General features: G+C 38.9%; 1 protein-coding gene and 1 pseudogene across 1 annotated transcript; one reads left to right on the plus strand and one right to left on the minus strand.

Annotated features, from left to right (window-relative positions):
• Positions 1-1,353: 1,353 nt before the first annotated feature.
• On the plus strand, positions 1,354-8,248 carry c4h16orf87 (chromosome 4 C16orf87 homolog). Its single transcript, XM_073464951.1, has 4 exons — positions 1,354-1,649; positions 3,975-4,074; positions 6,493-6,672; positions 7,696-8,248. Exons 1-4 carry the CDS (start codon positions 1,467-1,469, stop codon positions 7,812-7,814), a joined length of 582 nt encoding a protein of 193 aa, XP_073321052.1. The 5' UTR covers positions 1,354-1,466; the 3' UTR covers positions 7,815-8,248.
• A 10,901-nt stretch (positions 8,249-19,149) lies between these two features.
• Positions 19,150-20,327, minus strand: LOC140995299 (peroxynitrite isomerase THAP4-like; annotated as a pseudogene).
• Positions 20,328-20,480: the final 153 nt, after the last annotated feature.

Here is a 20,480-nt window from a genome sequence, read left to right on the forward strand (position 1 = left end):
GGAGAGCCCAAGTCTTTGAGTGATGTTAATCCTCAAGTGTTTCCCAAATTTTAGCGACATGAAACTTTGCACATAAGCATATGATTCCAAAAATTCCCAAACCAGAATATTACATTTTTATCTCTCTCAGCGTTTTTGTTGACTTACTTGCACCAAACTTGTGTTAAGGCATATATGTAGCAAAAATATTGGTTTAAGCAGTCAATCAATAGGAGCCAGCGAGTTAGAAACGAAGTGACCTATCACATACATGTAACATTTCATCTAGTCTCAGAAGCATGTCGACCAAAGCATATTGCAGTTTGATTCGTTGAATTTCTTGAAATCTGAGTACATAATGTGGAATGGGCTGAGCTCACTTCTCATAGTGAATTCTGCCATACTGAGGGGAGAACAAATGTGGTACAAAGATGCAAATATGAAAAAAATTGGATCGACGTCAGCAGTAATGTTTTTGCAGTAAATCTCAACTTAGTTTCTGGTCTGTTTCTCTTCTGTTCAGTTATGAACTGTCCCACGTATTATTGTCACTCACGTGCATTCTCTGCATTTGAGAGAAAAATCAATACTTTCACATCTTTACATTTACTTCAATTGCACATCTTTTTTATATTTATATTGGTATCCACATTGTATTCAGTTAACATGTTGTTCTTTCCCTTTTGAACCTCGAGGTTTACTTGTCCCAGGCCTGCTGGGGTTAATCAGAAAGCTTATCCCAAATCTCAAGATCTATGTTTCACTCTCATTGGCAGCACCTATGGTAATATGTGGTAATTGCAGGTGTGTATATCACTTGTGTGGCATGGTGTGTAAATATGTATCAGATACAGTGGCCTTCATATTTCTTTGGAAAATGGCAACCCCACTATGACAAATGACAGGCTCCATTGAAATGATGAGAAAGCTTCGTTTGTCAGGTAGGCTGGTCGCGTGCCTCTCTGCTGCCCTCTGTAGGTGGAGGCTGCCACCATCAGATGGCAGCACACAGGTCCCACAGCAACAGCATTTCTTCACCTAAAATACACATTTAAAAACATATTTTACACCACATATTTATCATTACCAGAGTTTGTATGACGACGCACGAAGTTTGAAATATTTTATGAAAAAGTATATAATTATTATTAATTATCCGAAAATATGATTTTGTTGCATACAGAGCTTTCTATAATTAGCATTGTAGCATCAAAGAACGAGGTCATATGACTATTATACAAAGTACACATTTCAAAATGTGCAAGAGAAACACTGATCATGAGGTTCCAGAGAATTTGTGATGACTTTTGTCACAGTTTCATATCCTCTATTTTTCCCAATGGAACTTGAATGCAACACAGCAGCAGAAGAAGTCTTCGTGCGCATGCTCGCAGATTTAGCCTTTAGTGTACTGTAATGTGTGTGTGTGTGTGTGTGTGTGTGCTTCTGAAAGGTGTTTTGTCATTTAGCTTTGTCGGTGTGTGTTTATGCTTCCATGTGTTAGTGAAGCCCGGTGCAGATTAATTTCTGTCCATGTATCGCAGAGGAAAGTTGTAACGCGAGCTACCGTAGAGCTGTCGGGGTGTCGCTGGAGGAAACCCACTATGTCGACAAATAAAACAAAGAAAGTCAAAATGGCTACTAAATCTTGTCCTGAATGCGACCAACAGGTGAGAATATAGATTTACATTCAGATGTGAACATGTTACTGTTTGTCTAGTTTACGTCCTGACCGTAATGTTACTGATAACCGTCATGGCACATTTACAGGCAGCTCTGGAGACTGATCTGGGGTCAGCGGCAGCTTTAATGCACACGTGTAAACAACTAAATCACATAATTCTGGTCAACAAGTTAACACTTATTATTGTGTTGAGCTCAGACAGCCTTCATGTGCTCTGAACTGTCCATGTGACACATTTACACGAGTTTCATCGCTTGATATTTAACACATGTAGAAAACCAATAATGTTTCAGTCAATTATACATTTGGTTGTACTTTTATAATCGCCTCCCTGATAACAGGCACGTAAACTAGTTTAGAGTCGCACTCACTGGAACAGGAGACGTTTCGTGAGTTTGCGGTGCTCATTTCACAAACATTCACGGATGGTATTCGTCATGTGCATTTCTCTACAGCTTACACTGATATGTCAGGGCTGTCATTATATTATTGCTCTGGGGATTTTAACCAAAAAGTGAATTACATTACATTTAAAGCTCACACTTCCAAAATTTCCCCCAGAAAATATTCCACATGCCAGGGACCAGCGTTTCCTTTGCTTTGAAGTGAATGCTTCAGTGTTTCGTCATTTAAAGGGAAACTCACATCACATGTTTGCAGATGTTGAGCAGCAGGCCTGTGCAGGCTACAGGGAGATCTGACAAACTGCCTCAGGTGATGTCACTGAGCTGCCACACCTCTGTAGCCTACTCTTCACCTCTTCTTGAGGATAGCCTACATTAGCCGCTACTAGCATAAAACTGCCAGTATACGCCATCAAAACTGCTTGTCAGTTGAATAGTGTTGACTGACACACACACACACACATACACACACACATCTTTCTGCTGTTGGGATTGAGGGTGTGATGCTCTGTCTGTTCATTTCTGTCCTGAAACCCACAAACCAACATTCACACCCACTTCATGCTCAGTAAAGATGAGACTGAAACCAGAGTCTGAACTCTCTTTTTCACTCATGACACAACTACTTCTGACACTGACACACTGCCTTCAGGAGAGACCTCCTGATAATATGAACTGTGAAGCCCCAGACTCTACGATATCGTGGTCCCCTACATGAAGACCCTTTATCTCTGCCTTCAAGTGTGGCTGTATGATGGCCTTAATATGAACTAGCTTACCTCACCCTAACACACTGGAACGTCTTAATAGTTCTGTTTAAGGTCCAGTGGCATTGTGGGTAATGTAGGCTCCAGGTTTTGACAAGGGAGAAGAATGCATGGAATAAAAACGACAATATGCTGCATCCACTTTGTTCTTCTGGTGAGCGTGACAGTGTTATAGGAGTGCATTGCAAAACTGGTGGAACTCTGAAGTAAGCTGGCCTGCTGCACATCCTACTCTGCTCTGTGCCGGACTGTTGAAGTGCATCTCGATCGTCTCTGCTTCTCACAGCAGTAGGCTTTATGTTGTGTTCAGATTCATTCCTTCATGGTGAATCTCAGGTAGAGCCCGACCGATAAAGGATTTTTAAGGCCGATACCAATACAAATATTTGGTGATTTAAAAATCGGATATTCCGATATATCGGCCGATATATATATATTAAAAAAAAAATCCAGAAACGCGTAACAAAACATAAACAGATTTCTGTAACATTAGTTATTTGTAGTTATTTATGAGTCCTCACTGAAATAATATGATAATGCAGTTTAAAAATGAACTTGTTTTATTGTCACAACAGAACAGAGGAACATCAAAATTACTAGCTAAGTCAGTTTCACTCTCGGCTTACACGTAACAGCAGCAAAACTGGACATGGTAGTCACAAATTGTGTCATGCTTATTTGAGTTAAGAGAACTGATGGGGATGTTCTTTTAATTGTTAATCAAGCAATGTATTATCGGCCGATAATATCGGCCAGCCGATATATCGGTCGGGCTCTAACTCAGGTATTGTACTGTCTGTGTCATCTGTGTGCAGTATGTGCTGTGTTGCACTATTGTGCTGTGACACATTGGTGAGATATTGCTTATTTATTGATTTCTCATGAAATGGGTTAGTGTTTGTGCGTGTGGGTAATGGATGAATCATATCCTGTTTCACCCTTATCCCATTAACACTAGTCTTACAGGGCTAAAACTATATGAAATAGAACATTAGTTGTGTACCGAAACTCCAGATCCAATAAGTTTATGTCTGTTTTGTTTTAAAAAAAAAGCTAAATGGTGTGTGTGTGTGTGTGTGTGTGTGTACACGTGTAACAGTACCTAAATCTTGTGTATGTTTCCTGTTGGTTTCTCTCTAGATTCCAGTAGCGTGCAAGTCCTGTCCATGTGGTTATGTGTTCATTAGCAGAAAACTCCTAAATGCCAAATTAAATGAGCGGTCTTCTCCAGCCATAGCAGGTAAGGTTAAGCTTGCATAAAGCTAATGAATTGTACCTGAAAATGTAGTTGGACCTTGGGTTTAATGCTTACTTGATTCTTCTACATGCGTGTTGAGCAAAGTGATATTCATTCTGCCACACCTGCATCTCTGACTGTAAGACTCTCTGAACTTACCAGCTTGTTCTACTTGTTATATACTTGCCTTCACCCACTTTGTCATTATATCCAAAAATTTCGTCATATTAATATTTTGTCAAAATACCTAGTAATTCCTACAATACTATCACAGTATCGAAGTTGAACTAAACCATCAACAGTATTGTGATATTTGACTTTTTTGCCCAGTCCTAGCATGCAGAAGTGCTTTTGAGGAGATTTCAAAATGTTGATATATATTTTGTATTTCATGACTTAAAAATATGGCACTATAATGTTATGGGCAGCTGTAGTCAGACTCGGGAGGGTTGTGGGATATGGAAACTGAAACGTTACAGGAACACACACCAAGCACCACACGTCACCTCCGCTTCACAATATAAGTTCCTGCTTCCTACTCACGCATATGGTAAAATGTAACCAAGTCATTATTAGACCATCAGGATGTATATATAAATGCCTGTAACTTAAACTCACTCTTGCAAAAAAAATGTAGTTACTATCAGTAATCCGTAAAGTCTGTGACCTTTGTCAACAACAAAAAATGTCAGACATTAATAAAATGTTAGACATTAATACAAGATAACAGTGATACAACACAAGTTGCAACATACGACTCAGTGAGAGATAGTGTCCTTAATCAAGTTTCCAATATCCATCGTTAAGTTCCTTAAGGAACTGAGAGCAGGAGCATCTCTACTAGTAAGGACGTCTGCAAGTTGCTCGTTTGTGGTGGACCAGAGAAATTGCTTAATCTTTTGCGTTCTTTGATGTTCCTTATTTCTAGACGTTGTCTGTTCTCAGGTACCGACTTTGTGGACTTTAGTGCATCAACCAGTGAATGATTGTATGTCCACAGGTTATTGGTGTAGCATGTTCAGTATCACTGATAGTCAGTTCAGAGAGGAGTGTAGCCAGAAAGATGGCGTTATCAATTCCATCTGACATTGCCAACATTTCTCCTGTAAGTGTACAGGTAAGTGTTTCACTTGCTCGTCTTTCTTAAGTTCTGTAACTTTGGTCCACATTGTGAAATCATTCTTCCAACTTCAAAGCCTGGTGGGATGCTGTAGTTGCGAACCATCCTCTACTATCAATGCTACGTGACAAGAAAACAATAATTTAAAGTTGTGCGACAGCGGCTTTAATGGCAGCCGTCATGTTCACCACAAACACACACCAGGCACCACCTGTGACTTCTCGATAAAAATTCCCACTTCCTACTTATATGCATATGGTAACATGTATAATCTCACACAAGTCGTTATTAGACCAGCATGATGTATAGTAACCAGTACAATGTATAACTGCCTGTAACTTAACAGCTTGTAGCAGGTGACAGTTTTTATGTTAATCAAAGAAATATGGGTCATTTCATAACAACTCACTTCCCAGGACTTCTCACTTCAAGTCTTAGGTTTTCTTGAAAACATTCATGTGAAAACTTCTACTACATTAATGCAACCTTGCAAAACAAATAGCTGCATAAGTCCAGAGTTATGACATTTGGTATCCAAACATTCAAGGGTAAATGCACTGTGACATCATAATATTCAGCAAAAACAACAGCTCTGGAACAACAGCTTACATTGCAGCGGAGGCATAACATTGTAATGTGATAGTTTTAGTCTTTACGTAGCATGAGTAAATGGATGATATTTCACTCTCTAAGTGTGTCTTGAGCAGTCTTCTGCAATCATTATTACACAGCAGCTGGAAAGACTTCACACATTCAAGCCGCTCTCAATTGTTATATGTGCACTTCTAAAAGCCTGGTTCTCTTTCTAAAAAGTGTTGAGTCCTTGAATTTGAGGGAATTGAGCATGGAAAGTGAATTGTTTTGTTTAAAAAGGTGTGAGAACCCAATGAATACATGTTGCAAATTATCTTTAGGGTTTCTTGGATGTTCAGTGCAAATTTCAGCCCAGTTGAAAATTAGCAATCATTGAGGCTTACACTGAACAACAAAGACAAAATGTAGCTAAGGGGCCAACATGCCAAAATAAATACATAACTAAAAAAGTATTTGGAGTTGAGCTATAGGACTGTGCTAAATCTATTCAGTTTATTACATTTTAGCCTACAAAGCTCTGATTGGCTGAGGCTATGTTTCTGATTGTTTCTGATAGTTTCTAATTGACTCATTGGTCAATGAGCACAACATCAGACCTATTTGATTCACTGAACAAGTCAGAGACATCCTGGCCTGGGCCCAGCCCAGCACACCAATCATGGTGATATGCATTTTTTTTTTTTTATCATCCATGTTTTCTGCTCCAGACAAGCTGGATTTTAAGCGGAGAAGGACAGAGCGCATCCGCAGAGAGAGGATTGACTCTTCTTTAACCAGTGACATGGAAAACAGGAGAAGATCCCGGGCCAATAGCCAAACAGATCCCATCCGGAGGGGACGGGGCAGACCAAAAACAGTGGGGCTGAAGAAACAGGAAGAGGAAAAAGGTAAAGTACTCATAACTTAAGGTCTTTTATAAAGTTTTTCTTTATCTATATTGAATGGACCAGACTACAAAACAGCAATCATTTTGTCTTTTTCTTTGACCCAAGAAGACACAACAGTTCTCTGTGAGCTACTTGTATAATAATTTATTACACCTGTGAACTTAATTTGTCCATATCTGATTATGATAACAAAGGCAATTTTAGTTTGGGATCCTGTTGGAATAGAACATGGAGCTGTTTCCACACAGGTTGTGAAACAACTTTTTAACTTGAAGACAGTTTTTGTATTTGTCTGTAGCTTTACCTGAATGTCCTCAGTCTTAGCAGTATGTAAAATACCTCTTGATTGTTCTGATTCAGACTGCTGAAGGCATATTAGCTTTGGATAAACTTTGAGATATATTTTTGCACAAGATGAGAACTATAGTCTAGATTTTGTCCCCATCATTTACATTGAAATCACATTATTAGGAAGGAATCTCTTACTGGCCAATATGAACTAGAGGAATTATTACAGCAAGCATAAATTTAACTTGATGATGTTACACTAGATGGATAGCAGTAGCCCATGGTGGAGATGTAGCCTGTAGTCGTGGCAGTGACCTGCCACTTCCCATTCAAAATACAGAACCGAGACATCACCGGGTCACCACTCACTGTCTGAAAGGACCTCAGATCTGTGTGATTGTGTGGGAGTTGAGCTGTAACTTGGTACACATGAGTTGCGTCATGCAAGTTAGTGACATTGTTAAAAACAAAATCCCTGGTGGGACCTAACAGTAGAAATGCGGAATATATCAAGTAACTGTAACAGCTTATTTTAAAGAAATGTTTTTGAAAAAATACATTGATATAAGAAAAACCTATATGCCATGGTGGCAATTTTTTACCTGCCACAACCAACATTTGCTTCCTGTCTCACCCTCCACACCACCCAGATGGGGCGAGCATCAGTACCATTAAATATTGTATTTGCCAAATGAGTTGTCAGTGATTGACTGTGTTTTTTGATTGTGTTCACAGAGAAACAGGAGAAGGAAGTGGATATTTATGCAAGTCTCTCTGATGAGAAGGCCTTTGTGTTTTCTGTGGCCTTGGCTGAAATCAACCGCAAGATTCTGGGTCAACGACTCATCTTATAGATTAAAGCCTGAATAAAAAGCACACACACAGAGAACCTATCATAGAAGAACTTTCAAAAAGCAAGAGGATGACCAAAGAAGGCAGAAATGGCTGCAGCTGAACTTTGACTGAGACTCTCAAAACTGCTGAAGCTTCGGACTGAAGACGAGGGTGTTGTCATTGAAGGAAATCCCAACTCTTAACACCTTGAATGATACACCCACAACAGACATGCAAATACATGTTGCTGGACTAAAAGCTAGACTACACTTTATGTGTTGTAATGACACAGAGTGTTGTTGATAGATCCAGGGAGAGGGGGTATTGATGGCATTTCCCACCTGAGATACATACATCTGTATAAATCCACACCGTACTGTATTTTAAAGGCCTTTAATTTTAAATGAATGGAATTTAGGAGTGTAAGAAACTAAATAAATACTACATTCACTCATTTGAAGTAAACTGTATCATCAAGTGCACATCTTCAGTTGACTTCATGTTAATAGAGGGATCTGTCGGTGCTACACCTCTATTCATTGTTTTGTTTTTATAAACTGAAGATGAAGCCTGTGTGATTGAGACTGAAGCTCAGCAGAAAACCAGAAGTCTAAAATGGAATGAAGATGTTTTCTTGGATTGCTGTTGTTTCTATAAGTAATGTTCAAACTTTCCTAGAATCATACTGGAAGTCAGACACATTTATAACATTGTGAGGTACAGCTGATGTAGTGAATAAGTTTTCTTCCAACAGTCGGATCTTATCAATCTGTCCAACCTTTATTCAGTCAGCAATTATTGTTGGTAAATTAATGTTCTGTTTGATGGGCCATAGCAAAAATACCATCATTGCATACTGTGATAAAATCACAACATATATACAGTGTATACTGTTTGTCTAACAGCAACTATTCTTATTTAACAATTTACATAGACATTTTTACATGGTAAAGACACTTTTCACCCAAAATATGTCAGACTGCCCGGCCTCTAACAGTCTTCTTTATAGATTCTATTTAAAAAAATCATCCTCTGGTCAGCAGAGGGTTCCTGTTACTTCCCAATAATAAAACCAATTAATTACGGCTACAATTACAGTCTCTTAAAACTGGGGTTGGTAATTCTGTTCAGAAGCATTTTTTTTAAAATTATATTTGGAGAAAATCTCTTAACATCCAGATAGCAATCAAAATATAAAATGTAAATACTGTATATTTTAAAAAAGGGGGAAATCAATGGCCTGTGGCAGCGACAGGGCTTTAATAACTTCATCCAATCAATTTTAGCAGCCTGAAGATATTGTTTGGACAGCCTGACTGTCAATCAATCTGTCCTTACCTGACCACCCTGCGCTGACTCCTCCCACCACTCATTGCGAGTGCCCGGAGTCTTTTTTTTTTTTTCTCTCTCTTTATTTAAGTATTCAATTTATACAAAGTGTCAAACACTAACACATAACACAACACATGAGAGCTGTTTCACATTCAAAAGGTCAATGAATAGAATAAATAAATACAGCAAGGATCTCATATAAAATAAAATTTAAACAAACAAATAAATAAGTAATTAAATACTATATTGTCATGTCAACACATATATGTATGTACTAATCTCTGTTATCATAAATTTCATTAAATGCCAGGGAGTACGTCAAATATCTTTTCATAGTTGTCTAAAAATGTTGTATTCTTTTTATTTTTAACTAAGGCTAGGGATTTATAAAGTGAATTGAATTCAATTAAAAAATAAGGAAAGGTTGGTTTGGAGGCTGAAAATTTTTGCTTATGAATAAAATATTTACCAAATAAAATGAAAAAAATAACTAAATACTAAAGACACTTGTTCTTCTTATTTTCATAATAACATATAACATCTTTAAGGGAAAAGCAGTATGACATGTTGACATGGGGGGAGATATAAGAACACAAGTCCGACCAAAATTGCATTGTGACATTACATTCAAAAAACAGATGGTTTAAAGTTTCATCAGTATGCCCACAAAAAACACAAGTCGAAGGCCTGAACACCGACGCCATGATAGCCATAGACATATATACCAGCATACTGCCATATGAGAAATATTTACATGTCATAGACATAATAAAAAGTAGACGCCGCATCGACCGCTACTGCCTATTGGCGCTGACGAGCCGTGGGGCCGCCATCTTGGATCGGTCTTGGCCTGCATAGATAGATCAGCAAGGACAGCCGGCAAGATTCTTCGCAGCACATCCGTGGCCTCTTTGTTACTTTCCCATCTGGTTTGGTTGCCTCCCTTAAAACAGTAGAAGTCCTTTAATATTCTCAATATATCTGCAATCTTTGAAACCAGTCTAATGATGATTTGTTTGAAAACAGTACCTTTTAATTTTAGCAGTGGGACCTCAAAGAGTTTCTCCATTGCTTTCAGGCTGGCTGTTCTGTTACTTGACGCCTGGTAAAACCAATATGTGTTCACAATAGTACGGGTGTACTTGGCAAGGTAAGGTATGCCTTTGTTTTCCTTCACACAATCAGAGACAGCGAGGTTCAGGCGATGAGCGACGCAATGGACAGTCACAAGGCCAGGGAACATGTCCTGTAGCTTCTTACCAACTCCTGACCTTCGACCTAATGGTAAATAATTTACTGTTATAAAATTTCCACATTCATAACAACCAATGAAACCGTTGTTATAACCACAAAACAACATACCAATCATGACAGTAGCTCCATCACTTGCAAAAGAAGAAAAAGTGTCCATGGGCAGTTTCTTCTATGCAGTGACCTGAAAGATGGCTTCTGTCAGTGTGACAGCATCCTCTGCCAGTACATCTCTCATACAGAGGACTTGAGATTTGACTGAAGCAGCTCCGTTTTCATTAGAGCCAATGTATCTTAAAGTATAAATTTTCAATCAATGAATTTGCAATCAGATGCCACACACAGGGATATATATAAATTATACCAAATAAAGCTTACCGGACAACAAGTCCAAACTGTTTTGTTACAGAGATGTCAGTTGTTTCATCTACCATGAGTCCCCAAGCTGGGGACTCAGAGACTTCAGCAAAATCAATACATTACTATGAAGTTATAAACACAAAACTATGTTTTCAGAACACAACATTCCACGTATTTTTGTCATGTTACCTCCTGTCAGATTGCTCTCTTTCTTTACTGCATCGCTGTGTGTTTCAGACCTCTCATGCACAACAATAGCATCAAGTCTGTAGTTTGTACTGGGCTGCTTTACAAAATTAGAGTGATGTAAAGGAGAGTGTTTTTTGCAGAGTTTGCACAACATCCCATCAGGTGTATTCACGAGCCACGGATGCTCTTTGGGCCATTCAGGGTCAAAGCCAGTTGATCTGTGTTTCCCTCTGTGTTTCCTTCTGTGCTGACTGTTAAAAGAGAAAAGAACAAAAACAAAATTAATTTCACGTGTACTTATTAGGCTATACCTCAATATCTTCAGTTAATTATTAACACTTACAGCTCATTCTCCAGTGCATCAGTCTCATCTGGTTGGCTGGAAAAGGTTGGAGCAAAAAAAGAAAGAAAAAAATTAAGTCTATTTTTACTCATTCAACAATATGTCACTCACTTATACAGGGGTTGTAGTGGTAAAATACAGATGTGGTTACACTCACCTTGAAATACAGACAATCAGAAAATAGGCATTAAACTCTCAGCTTCATTCAAAAAGGTTGTTAAACTAAGTTTAACTGTGTTTACCATACACTAGTTCATTCCTGCTTGTACAGTATACTCACTCACCCTTGTCTGGTTTCAGTCTGACCCTCATATTCTGACTGGCTAGAAGTGGTAGATCATTGGAAAAATTGACAGAGTACAGTTAATTAACTTCACCATACAGAGATACTGTTGTGAATATGTTGACGTCTTAGGGAGACGCTAGAAATGCGGACACTTCAAATGTGCGTTAAGTTTTTGTTTTTTTTGTTTTTTAAAGCGCCTGGGGAGCGCCAAAGCTGACCATAGGAAAACAATGACTGTGTCCGAAATCACTTACTACTAACTATATAAACCTGGCGTTGCGTTTCTTGCGTTTCATCTAGGCGGGATCGCACCATGGATCTTTTAATAAATCCATGGATCGCCCCCTTAGCTGTCACCTGTCTCTCTCTTCCTCTGGCCACCAGAGGCCACCGTTGTTTTTCAGGGCTAGAAGGTGGTAGCTCTCGTCAAATGATGATGGTACAGCATCTCTGACCAAGCTCGCACGGCACACATCACAGGACAGCTTTCGCAGAATCTGCCAGACTACAAATCCTGCTATGTAGACCAGAGCATTTTCCACCAGACCACCAAACCGAGTGGGAAGATAGCTGTGGTCACACACAACGGCCGAAATGTTGGCAAATGGAAATGGGTGCTCTTCAGCAGTTTCAGCAGAGGACATCTCTACAGCAGACAGGGACACAGTGTCATCTTGGGCTGCCACATTGCCTATCTCACTAGGTGAGACACCACACCAAACCATCAGACGGCGGAAGATGGCCTGGAACTGGCGTGCAGATGGATTGTTATTCCAGCCACCTTGTATGGAAAACAGGCACACAATACATACATTACTCACAAGACATAACATATAAAGATATTCATTAAGTATATTTTCAGAATTTATTGTAATTAAAAGAACATCAACCCTACCTGACGCTCCAAGTGATCCTGGCTGAACCTGTAGGTGAGGACATACCGCTGAACTTGGAGCAGTTCAGGAATCATCAGCATCAACGTGTCGATGTTAATGACAAATCCGATGACAGACAAGTACCTGCAAAAGAAAAAAAGTTTTATTACTCTGATCATAGCAAAACAAGAACCAAGAAAGCCATATAATTTTGTTCATTCAAAGCAGTAAAGTGAATTTTCCATCACATCCATCAGTAATGTGTAATCACCAATTCTTGAGTGCCTATCACAGGGGTGCAAACTTGCAGAGAATGAAAATGGTAAACAGCTACCAGGGTGGATAGATAATTAGTTTGCATCCATGTTTTTAGGAATGGGATCACAATGTAATTGCAGAACTGGGAGAACTTGAGAACAAGAACACATGCAAGAACACATGCAATACATACCATTTGGACACCTACATGTACTTGATGTTGTGTTATACATACCATTTAGAAGCATCTGGGACCTGAAACACACTGAATACAAGACAATTCCGACAAACAAAACTGAACACTGAAAAACATTGAAATAAAAGAGCATCATGTTAGCATACATACTGTTAGGACACTTGTGTGGGACTGAATACAAAACAATTTGAACAGAGACGAAACTAAAGGAAAAAACATTGTAATAGTAGCTTCATATGAACCTGATGCAGAGAACGGAGCATCCTAGGAACTCGATGCATAAGGGAACAGAGTATCGTTGAACTCATGTCATGAACTTTTCATGCATGAATAACAAGCACTATTTTAAAAGACCTCTTAGATCGGTGAAGGGGTGTTCCATCTTTTGTCACCAAAGTGAGCAAGTACTCCCTGGCTCTTGACAAAAATGCTTTCCTCTCCATCCAATTCAAAGCACCCAAGGGAGCTTTGAATCCTTTGGCACGAGGATTGCGTCCATTCATTGTATCGACCAGCCTGTCAATCATCTATAAAGAAATATTGGCATCTAAATCACTATCATTACAGGGTTTCATTAGGTATCAGATAGTTGAGATCAATACTCATCTATTCAAAATATACAGAGAACAGAGTACTTATTTCTAAACTGTATGTTCAACGTGTAAACATGCAAGTATTAGTATTTGCTGGACTTCCTTCTCTCCATAGGCCTGCTTTGTTCTACAGCAAATTTCACACAGAGCTTTACCACTCTAAAATTTGTGAAGGTATGTATAAGGTTATGTATGAACTTTTGTATTTATGAAGAATATGCAATATCACGGTTTATGACAATATTTGCATGTTGAATGTAGAGGCAGTCAGAATTATCAACGAATTGTTCCTGATGCTCAAATCAAATTTTGATGAATTATTTAAAAAAAAACATGTACTTGGTTCTATAATCACTAATTGTATTACCTCAATGAATTCTGCTGTTGCCTCACAGTCTTTAAGGAGAAGTGCTCACTAACACAGATTTAGACAGATTTGCGAACAATATTTGAGAGAAATGGATCTTTTGTGTATATAAAAAAAGTTTTAGATCTTTGAGTTCAGCTCATGAAAAATGGGAGCAAAAACAAAAGTGTTGCGTTTATATTTTTGTTCAGTGTATATATGTATACAGGGATAAGTATCTCACCCTGCCCTGTGATAATAGAATATTTACATTTATGAATGCTAATAGCCTTATGATGATAGACCTACTCTTTGGAGGTGAACCGGGAAGCTGAAGATGGATGAAATAACACCATCTCTGAGTCGGACAATCTGACCTGTCCTATCAAAATCGTCCTGCTTAAAATGCTCACTGCAAAACATGGATGAATCACTTGCAGTGAATCCTTCCCTCCTCAAAGCCACTTCCCACTTCTTCCCACATATTTGTCTTTGGGAAACCTTCAAAATGAAAACGGGAGATTTGGGAGAGTCTACACAAAAACATTTTGGTCAAGCTTATTTTCTTCCCTCTTCCTATTTTCTTCCTATTTCCTATTCCTATTATTCCTATTTACTACTTCTTCCTATTTTCTTCCTTCAAATTTCTTAGAACCTTTCTTCAACAAAACTCCTATTTTGATGCATATCTGTTGATAATGAACCAAAGCTGCTGAAATTGTGAGTAAGCTTGTTTGCAAACTATTCTACAGTCAGATGATCTGTTGTCTGTTGTCACCAGAGCTCAGACCCTACTGTGCTGTCACACCACCCCCCCACCTCTCCCTCCAGTACACCTCCGACCCCCATACCACGCCACCCCGCTCCACTTCCTCCCTGAACGACCGACACACCCCACCCCCGACCCATCTCAACAGGAATGACTTCAGGGTCCCATCAACACCCCCAGCCTCCTCATAACAGCAGACCAAGTGAGGAAGGCGCTGAGGAAGACCAAGGCGAGGAAGGCTACTGGCCCTGATGGCATCAACTCCAGACTGCTGAAGGACTGTGCAGATCAGCTCTGTGCAGTTCTCCTGCACATCTTCAACTTGAGCCTCAGTCTGGAGAGTTCCTCTCCTGTGGAAAACATCCTGCGTGGTTCCTGTCCCCAAGGCTGCGCACCCCATGGAGCCCAACCACTTCAGGCCAGTGGCTTTGACCTCGCACCTCATGAAGACCATGGAGAGGATTGTTCTCGCCCACCTTCGACACCTTGTGAACAGTGAGATGGACCCCCTGCAGTTTGCTTATCGACCTGGCATTGGTGTGGATGACGCTGTCATCTACCTGCTGCACAGGTCACTTTCACACCTGGAGAGCACCGGGAGTACTGTGAGAGTCGTGTTTTTTGACTTCTCCAGTGCTTTCAAAACAATCCACAGTCCCTCTGACAGGTGAGTGTAACTTGATGCAGGTAGCAACATGGATCAGCCCACTGTTATTCATGTAATATGTGTCTTTGATGGATACATTTCATACATACATGTGTCCTTCTTCCATATCATGTTGGTTTGCTGTATGTGCATAAATGTGCTCTTTAGCAGGGATACAATACAAAAAGGAGGTACTGGTCCTAACAGTCACATGTTAGCCTACTGCTTGTGACTACTGCATATTAGTAAGACATTTTTTAAGAAAAGAGACTTTGCATTTCAATTCATGATCTGACTGTCAGCTGACCACAGTAGAATGTGGGAAACACTGACCATAATTGCTGCACACAATGCACCCACCAACCCCTTCAAATAACCACTTGCTACCCATCACATAAGTTTCCCATCACCCACCTCACCCCAGACATCTATTATTACTATTACTTATCAGTCTTGTGTTGTCTTTGAGAGAATCAATGACATTTTTATGCCCTATAAACACATTCAGATGTAACTTTATGTCCCGGAAATACATTTCCGGGACACAGTTCTCCATCCTGATCCAGTTTTCTGTAATTATAATTTTTGCAGAGATGATGACTTTTCAGTCACAGGAGTTGAGGAGTTGGACAAGTAATGTAACAGGACGGACATCAGCAGCCTAACCTGTTTGCCAACACTGATCTGTTTATAACCAGTCAAGAAACCTCTGGACGTCCTTCCTGTATATAGTTGTTTATGCTAATTGCACTGTATATTGTCTAAATGATAAAAAGTATACTATTTTTGTAGTGCTATTTATTTACATGTGTTCCAAAAAATTCAATAAACAGTCGTACCTAATTCACTTGTTATTATTAATGCATCATGTAAAGTGTAAGAACTGTAATGGGATGGTTGTTTATGCTGGAAGTGTAAAAAAAAAAAGGCATTTATCATTTTCAAGACTTTATTCAAACAGTTTAGAGATAATGCAAAACAAGGAGTAAATACAGAATGACAAATAAACAGGTGTCAGGCAGAGTTCCAGTACACTTGATGTGTTTGCTCCAAACGTAGTCCTTGAATTCTGGCCTGTAGAGCAACAGATGAGCAACATGATGAGATATTTTTATGGAACAGAGCTCGACTGTCCTCAGCATACTGTCAACAATATACACTTTCAATGGTCAATACTTTAGACATTCCTGGACAAAACTGTACATACGTCCCAGTTAATATAAAAATTTTTTGAAGTACCAGCCCTTTATCTGTCTTTACATTTTTCTACTTACTGTGTTTATTGTTATGCACCAAAACACAAATTCAAATGGTGAAAAAAAAAAAGTGATTCTGATTAGGGCACGTGTGTGTCCAAGTTACATGCCTGGTCAATATACTGTACAAACACAAATAGTTGCAGGTGGTGTTTATCAGGAAAAAAACACCAGTAATGTTCTAATTTAGATGCTGACCTGCTCATGTGCAATTCTTTGAGCTTGAAGATCTTCTAGTTGATGTATGAACACCTGCTCCTTGACCTGTCGCCCTCCCACGTCATCGGCCTCTGCCTCTACTTCGCTCTGGTGTGTCTCTGTCATCAGAATCAACTATGCTGTCATCGTGGAAGCTCTAACATGCAAAACATTGTCTCATCATGAGACCAATACAATATTCAGTATCTGTGAATCACTGAGGGTAACAAAAATAACTGTGGTTGTAACTACTGATCTACTTGGAATCTGCATAAGCTTGGCTCATCTCATGTTTATCTTAGGGATTTTATAGGTTTGTAGTCTGTTCAGAGGTCAAAGAGTTCTTAACCAACAATTTCTGCACATGGAGCTCAGAACATTCTGTTGCACAAAGTAGTTTCAAAGGAGCAATTTATGACACATGGCCAGAATTTTAGTTTAAAACATTCAAAAAAAGGAACAAACATTATCAACAGAATGTGAAGAAATAACAGTGTTGACATTATGTTAAAAATGTCCATGTATTGTTTTGTTGAGCCATCTACTGAAGTAAGCATGCTTACTAGCTAGCCCTGGTCATCCTGTCTCCTAATACCACTTTGTGCCCCCACTTTGTGTGAGTCAATAGTCTGATAGCCCCAGTAGTCTTGGTTGAAAGCTGTATGCAGTGGCTAGTCCGCTACTTACAAACTCACAAAATTCCAGAAAAGGATTAATTTTTACTCCAATTTTCCTCATTAACATACACTGTCTTTAAGTTTCTCCTTTACCTACCTCACTAAGGCAAGATTAATTGCCTCGTTAACTTATTTTAAAACATACTTCATTTAAATTTCACAAATAAAACTCATGAAAATAGTCTGATTAGCCTTCATGTTTAATGTCAACTCAGGTAGATGTGCTGGCTTGCGGGCTAAGATAAACATCATGCTGTCCAGCTCGGGACATGAGGAACTACGATGATGGTACCGACATTCTGATCAGCTGTGTCAAAGATCTATCAATCAAAAAGACACAGGTAGAGTGGGATCATGGCAGTTGTTGGCTTCAATGATAAACAACTGTTGCTGATGAAAATCTGTCCACTGTGACTCAAGCAGAAAAGTTTACAGATCAGGTAATGTATTATATTTTTACTCAGGTTAAGTTCAGTCACGTTCACCAACTTCCTTCCTCGCTCTGACTCTTTACCAGAAGGTGTAGTGACAGGTGATTGTGATGCAGTAATGTGACATATCTTTGTTCCTCAGAAGCTTCACAACACTGCTCGATTTCTCACCTGTGTGAAACATTAGGGGACAAAATGTGGAAATATTTCCTGCTGCAAATCTTTCCAGGGTGCGCTTTTAGCTTAACTGCTAAAGTGACGATTTCATCTTGAAAAAGGGTGTAAATAATGTCCTTCAAGTCAGTTTGGGATCTCAGGGCTTCCAGAGACTTGGATTATGCTGGATGAGCTGTATGGAGCCATTTTGTGTGTTTTCTTTCTCTTTTTATTCAGTTGTCTTTTTATAGTTTAAGAGAAGACAGTATTTAAATACAGCATTGTTCTCACTACCTTCTTGGTTTGGGCGAGAGTACTTGCATCTAGTGTACAGTTAGCGTTTTTCAACAATTTAACATGGGCTTACATGTAGTACACTTGCACATCTTTCTTTTGTGAAATCCTTTTAAAAAATACTTCATTGTGAGAGTGCAAGATCTTACATAAATTTACATTTACTTAGGCTACATATGATGTTCATACTTAAGGCATCCGTCCAATATATAGCCTATCAAGAGCAAATAATAATAAAGTATAAAAGTATAATCTCAATTGAATATTGGACATTAATTTCAGAATTTTATCAAAATATTCTATCTGCTGAAGGGCCAGAAATGTATGTATGGTGTCCATAATTATTCCACATTTTCTTTCATGTCTTGTTTACATCACATCAATGTACACATCAATTTGAGTTTACATAAATTGGTTAATGTAAACTCAATTTAGGAGTTAAAGTAACAATTCATAGTTTTCAGTCACGCTGACTTGGAGGACAAAACAGTAGACCAAGATAGCGGCTCATACTGGACTAGAGATGCGGCAAAAGCCGGTAAATTTCCCCTTGCAGTTATTTAGATCACCTGTCAACCGTAGAAAAGGAACGATATGGACATAAACTGCAAGTGTTGGGCACTTGCGATCCATATACAGCACCTGCTGCGGTATTTCAGCTGTTAAAAACCACCAGGTCCCTGGCAGAGCTCGACTTCGGTGACATTAACATGTACCTTGTGGAGAATCCCTCACATTATACTGCTGCCAGGATGATATTTGATATTGATATATATGATTTATTATTAAGAAATTCAGTTTTCTGTCAGAGTTAAGAAACCGGGAAATATTCACAATTGAACATCTGAAACTAAAGAATGTGGACATTTTTCATTAAAAATGTTTTTAAAAACAATTGATTGATAATCAGAATACTTGGTCATTTATTTATTTATTTTCAAATGCCAGTTCATCAAATGTTCCAAATTTAATCATGTCTTTCAGCCTTTGGTTTTCCTCCCTGAGCTCATTACACTCCCTTTGTAATCTTTCAAACGTTTCTTTGCATGTTCTGTTGTCACACTGTTGTTGATCCTCAGCAGGTGGTGCAGGCTCAGCATCAGGCACTGATGACAACTGTAGGAGGACATCCACTGCTTCTAGCTTCTGGTGTGTATGAGAAGACAGATGGTACCCAGTCAGGGTATAATGGGTCATCAGATTTGGCACCTATAATATAATATAATATAATATAATATAATATAATATAATATAATATAATAATAATAATAAACTTTATTTATATAGCGCTTTTTAAAAATAAAGTTTACGAAGTGCTTTGACAAAACAAAGCAGAGATTTTTTTAAAAACCGAGGTGAAGAAAGCAGAATAAAATGATAAAATAAGAGTTTATTTCCAACAAGTTAGAATAAACGTTACTACAGTATGTGACATCAGTCCTGTGGACTAGCCGAACCCTCTCTCCCTTAAACTACTGCTAACTACCGAAACGGAAAGTCAACCTTTCCTTTAATTTTAACTTAATACAACCTCAATTCCAAAAAGTTGGGATGCTGTGAAAAACGTAAATTAAAACAGAAAGGATCAAATTAGTATATATTTATGACAAACAAAGTTTATCAGTGTAAACACAAGCTTAAAGGCGTAAAGGGATTTCCAAATCATTGCATTTTGAGTTTATTTGCGGCTGACGCAGCATCCTAACCCCTCAGCTAACTAGCTAACTTTAATTCATTAAGACCACTGCAGTTGGTCGCCTCGATACACGACAACAAACCATGTCAAAATGATTACAAACAGATGTGACTAATGGCTAAAAAATACGATAATTAATAGTATATACTTGTGTTTATTTGAGCTTACCTTTGATGAAGTGTTCGTTGCAAATACGTGTGCATTTGGACGGCTGCCATTGTTTGCCCTCCCCGGGGACAGAGGTACTTCTTATGGCACAAATCCACAATCTCCTCCTCTCTGGGTTTTCTTTTTCGGACGGAATTCGGTAGAAGCACAGCCCAGGCTTGTCTCCTCGTCTGTTAGTACATCCGGTAGCACAACAACTATCCGGCATTTTGGCAAAACGAAACTGGCTCTAGACGAAATATATCACTTGCTCCCTGTGGTGCTGGCGGGCAGCGGGAAATGAGCTTATGCCCTCCAAGGGGGCGTTCCTCTGTGAGCATGACGTCACGTGAAAACTATGAATAGCTTGCGATGTGTGTTGTCAAT

Source organism: Pagrus major, chromosome 4 (assembly GCF_040436345.1).
Source record: "Pagrus major chromosome 4, Pma_NU_1.0".
NCBI classification, from domain to species: domain Eukaryota; kingdom Metazoa; phylum Chordata; class Actinopteri; order Spariformes; family Sparidae; genus Pagrus; species Pagrus major.

Bases quoted from the DNA above. Each gene is read 5' to 3' on its own strand.
- c4h16orf87 (XM_073464951.1), top strand. From the start codon at position 1,467: ATGCTTCCATGTGTTAGTGAAGCCCGGTGCAGATTAATTTCTGTCCAT. The intron at 1,650-3,974 runs GTGAGAATATAG...GTTTCTCTCTAG, and splicing joins GTCCTGAATGCGACCAACAG to ATTCCAGTAGCGTGCAAGTC. The intron at 6,673-7,695 runs GTAAAGTACTCA...TTGTGTTCACAG, and splicing joins GAAACAGGAAGAGGAAAAAG to AGAAACAGGAGAAGGAAGTG.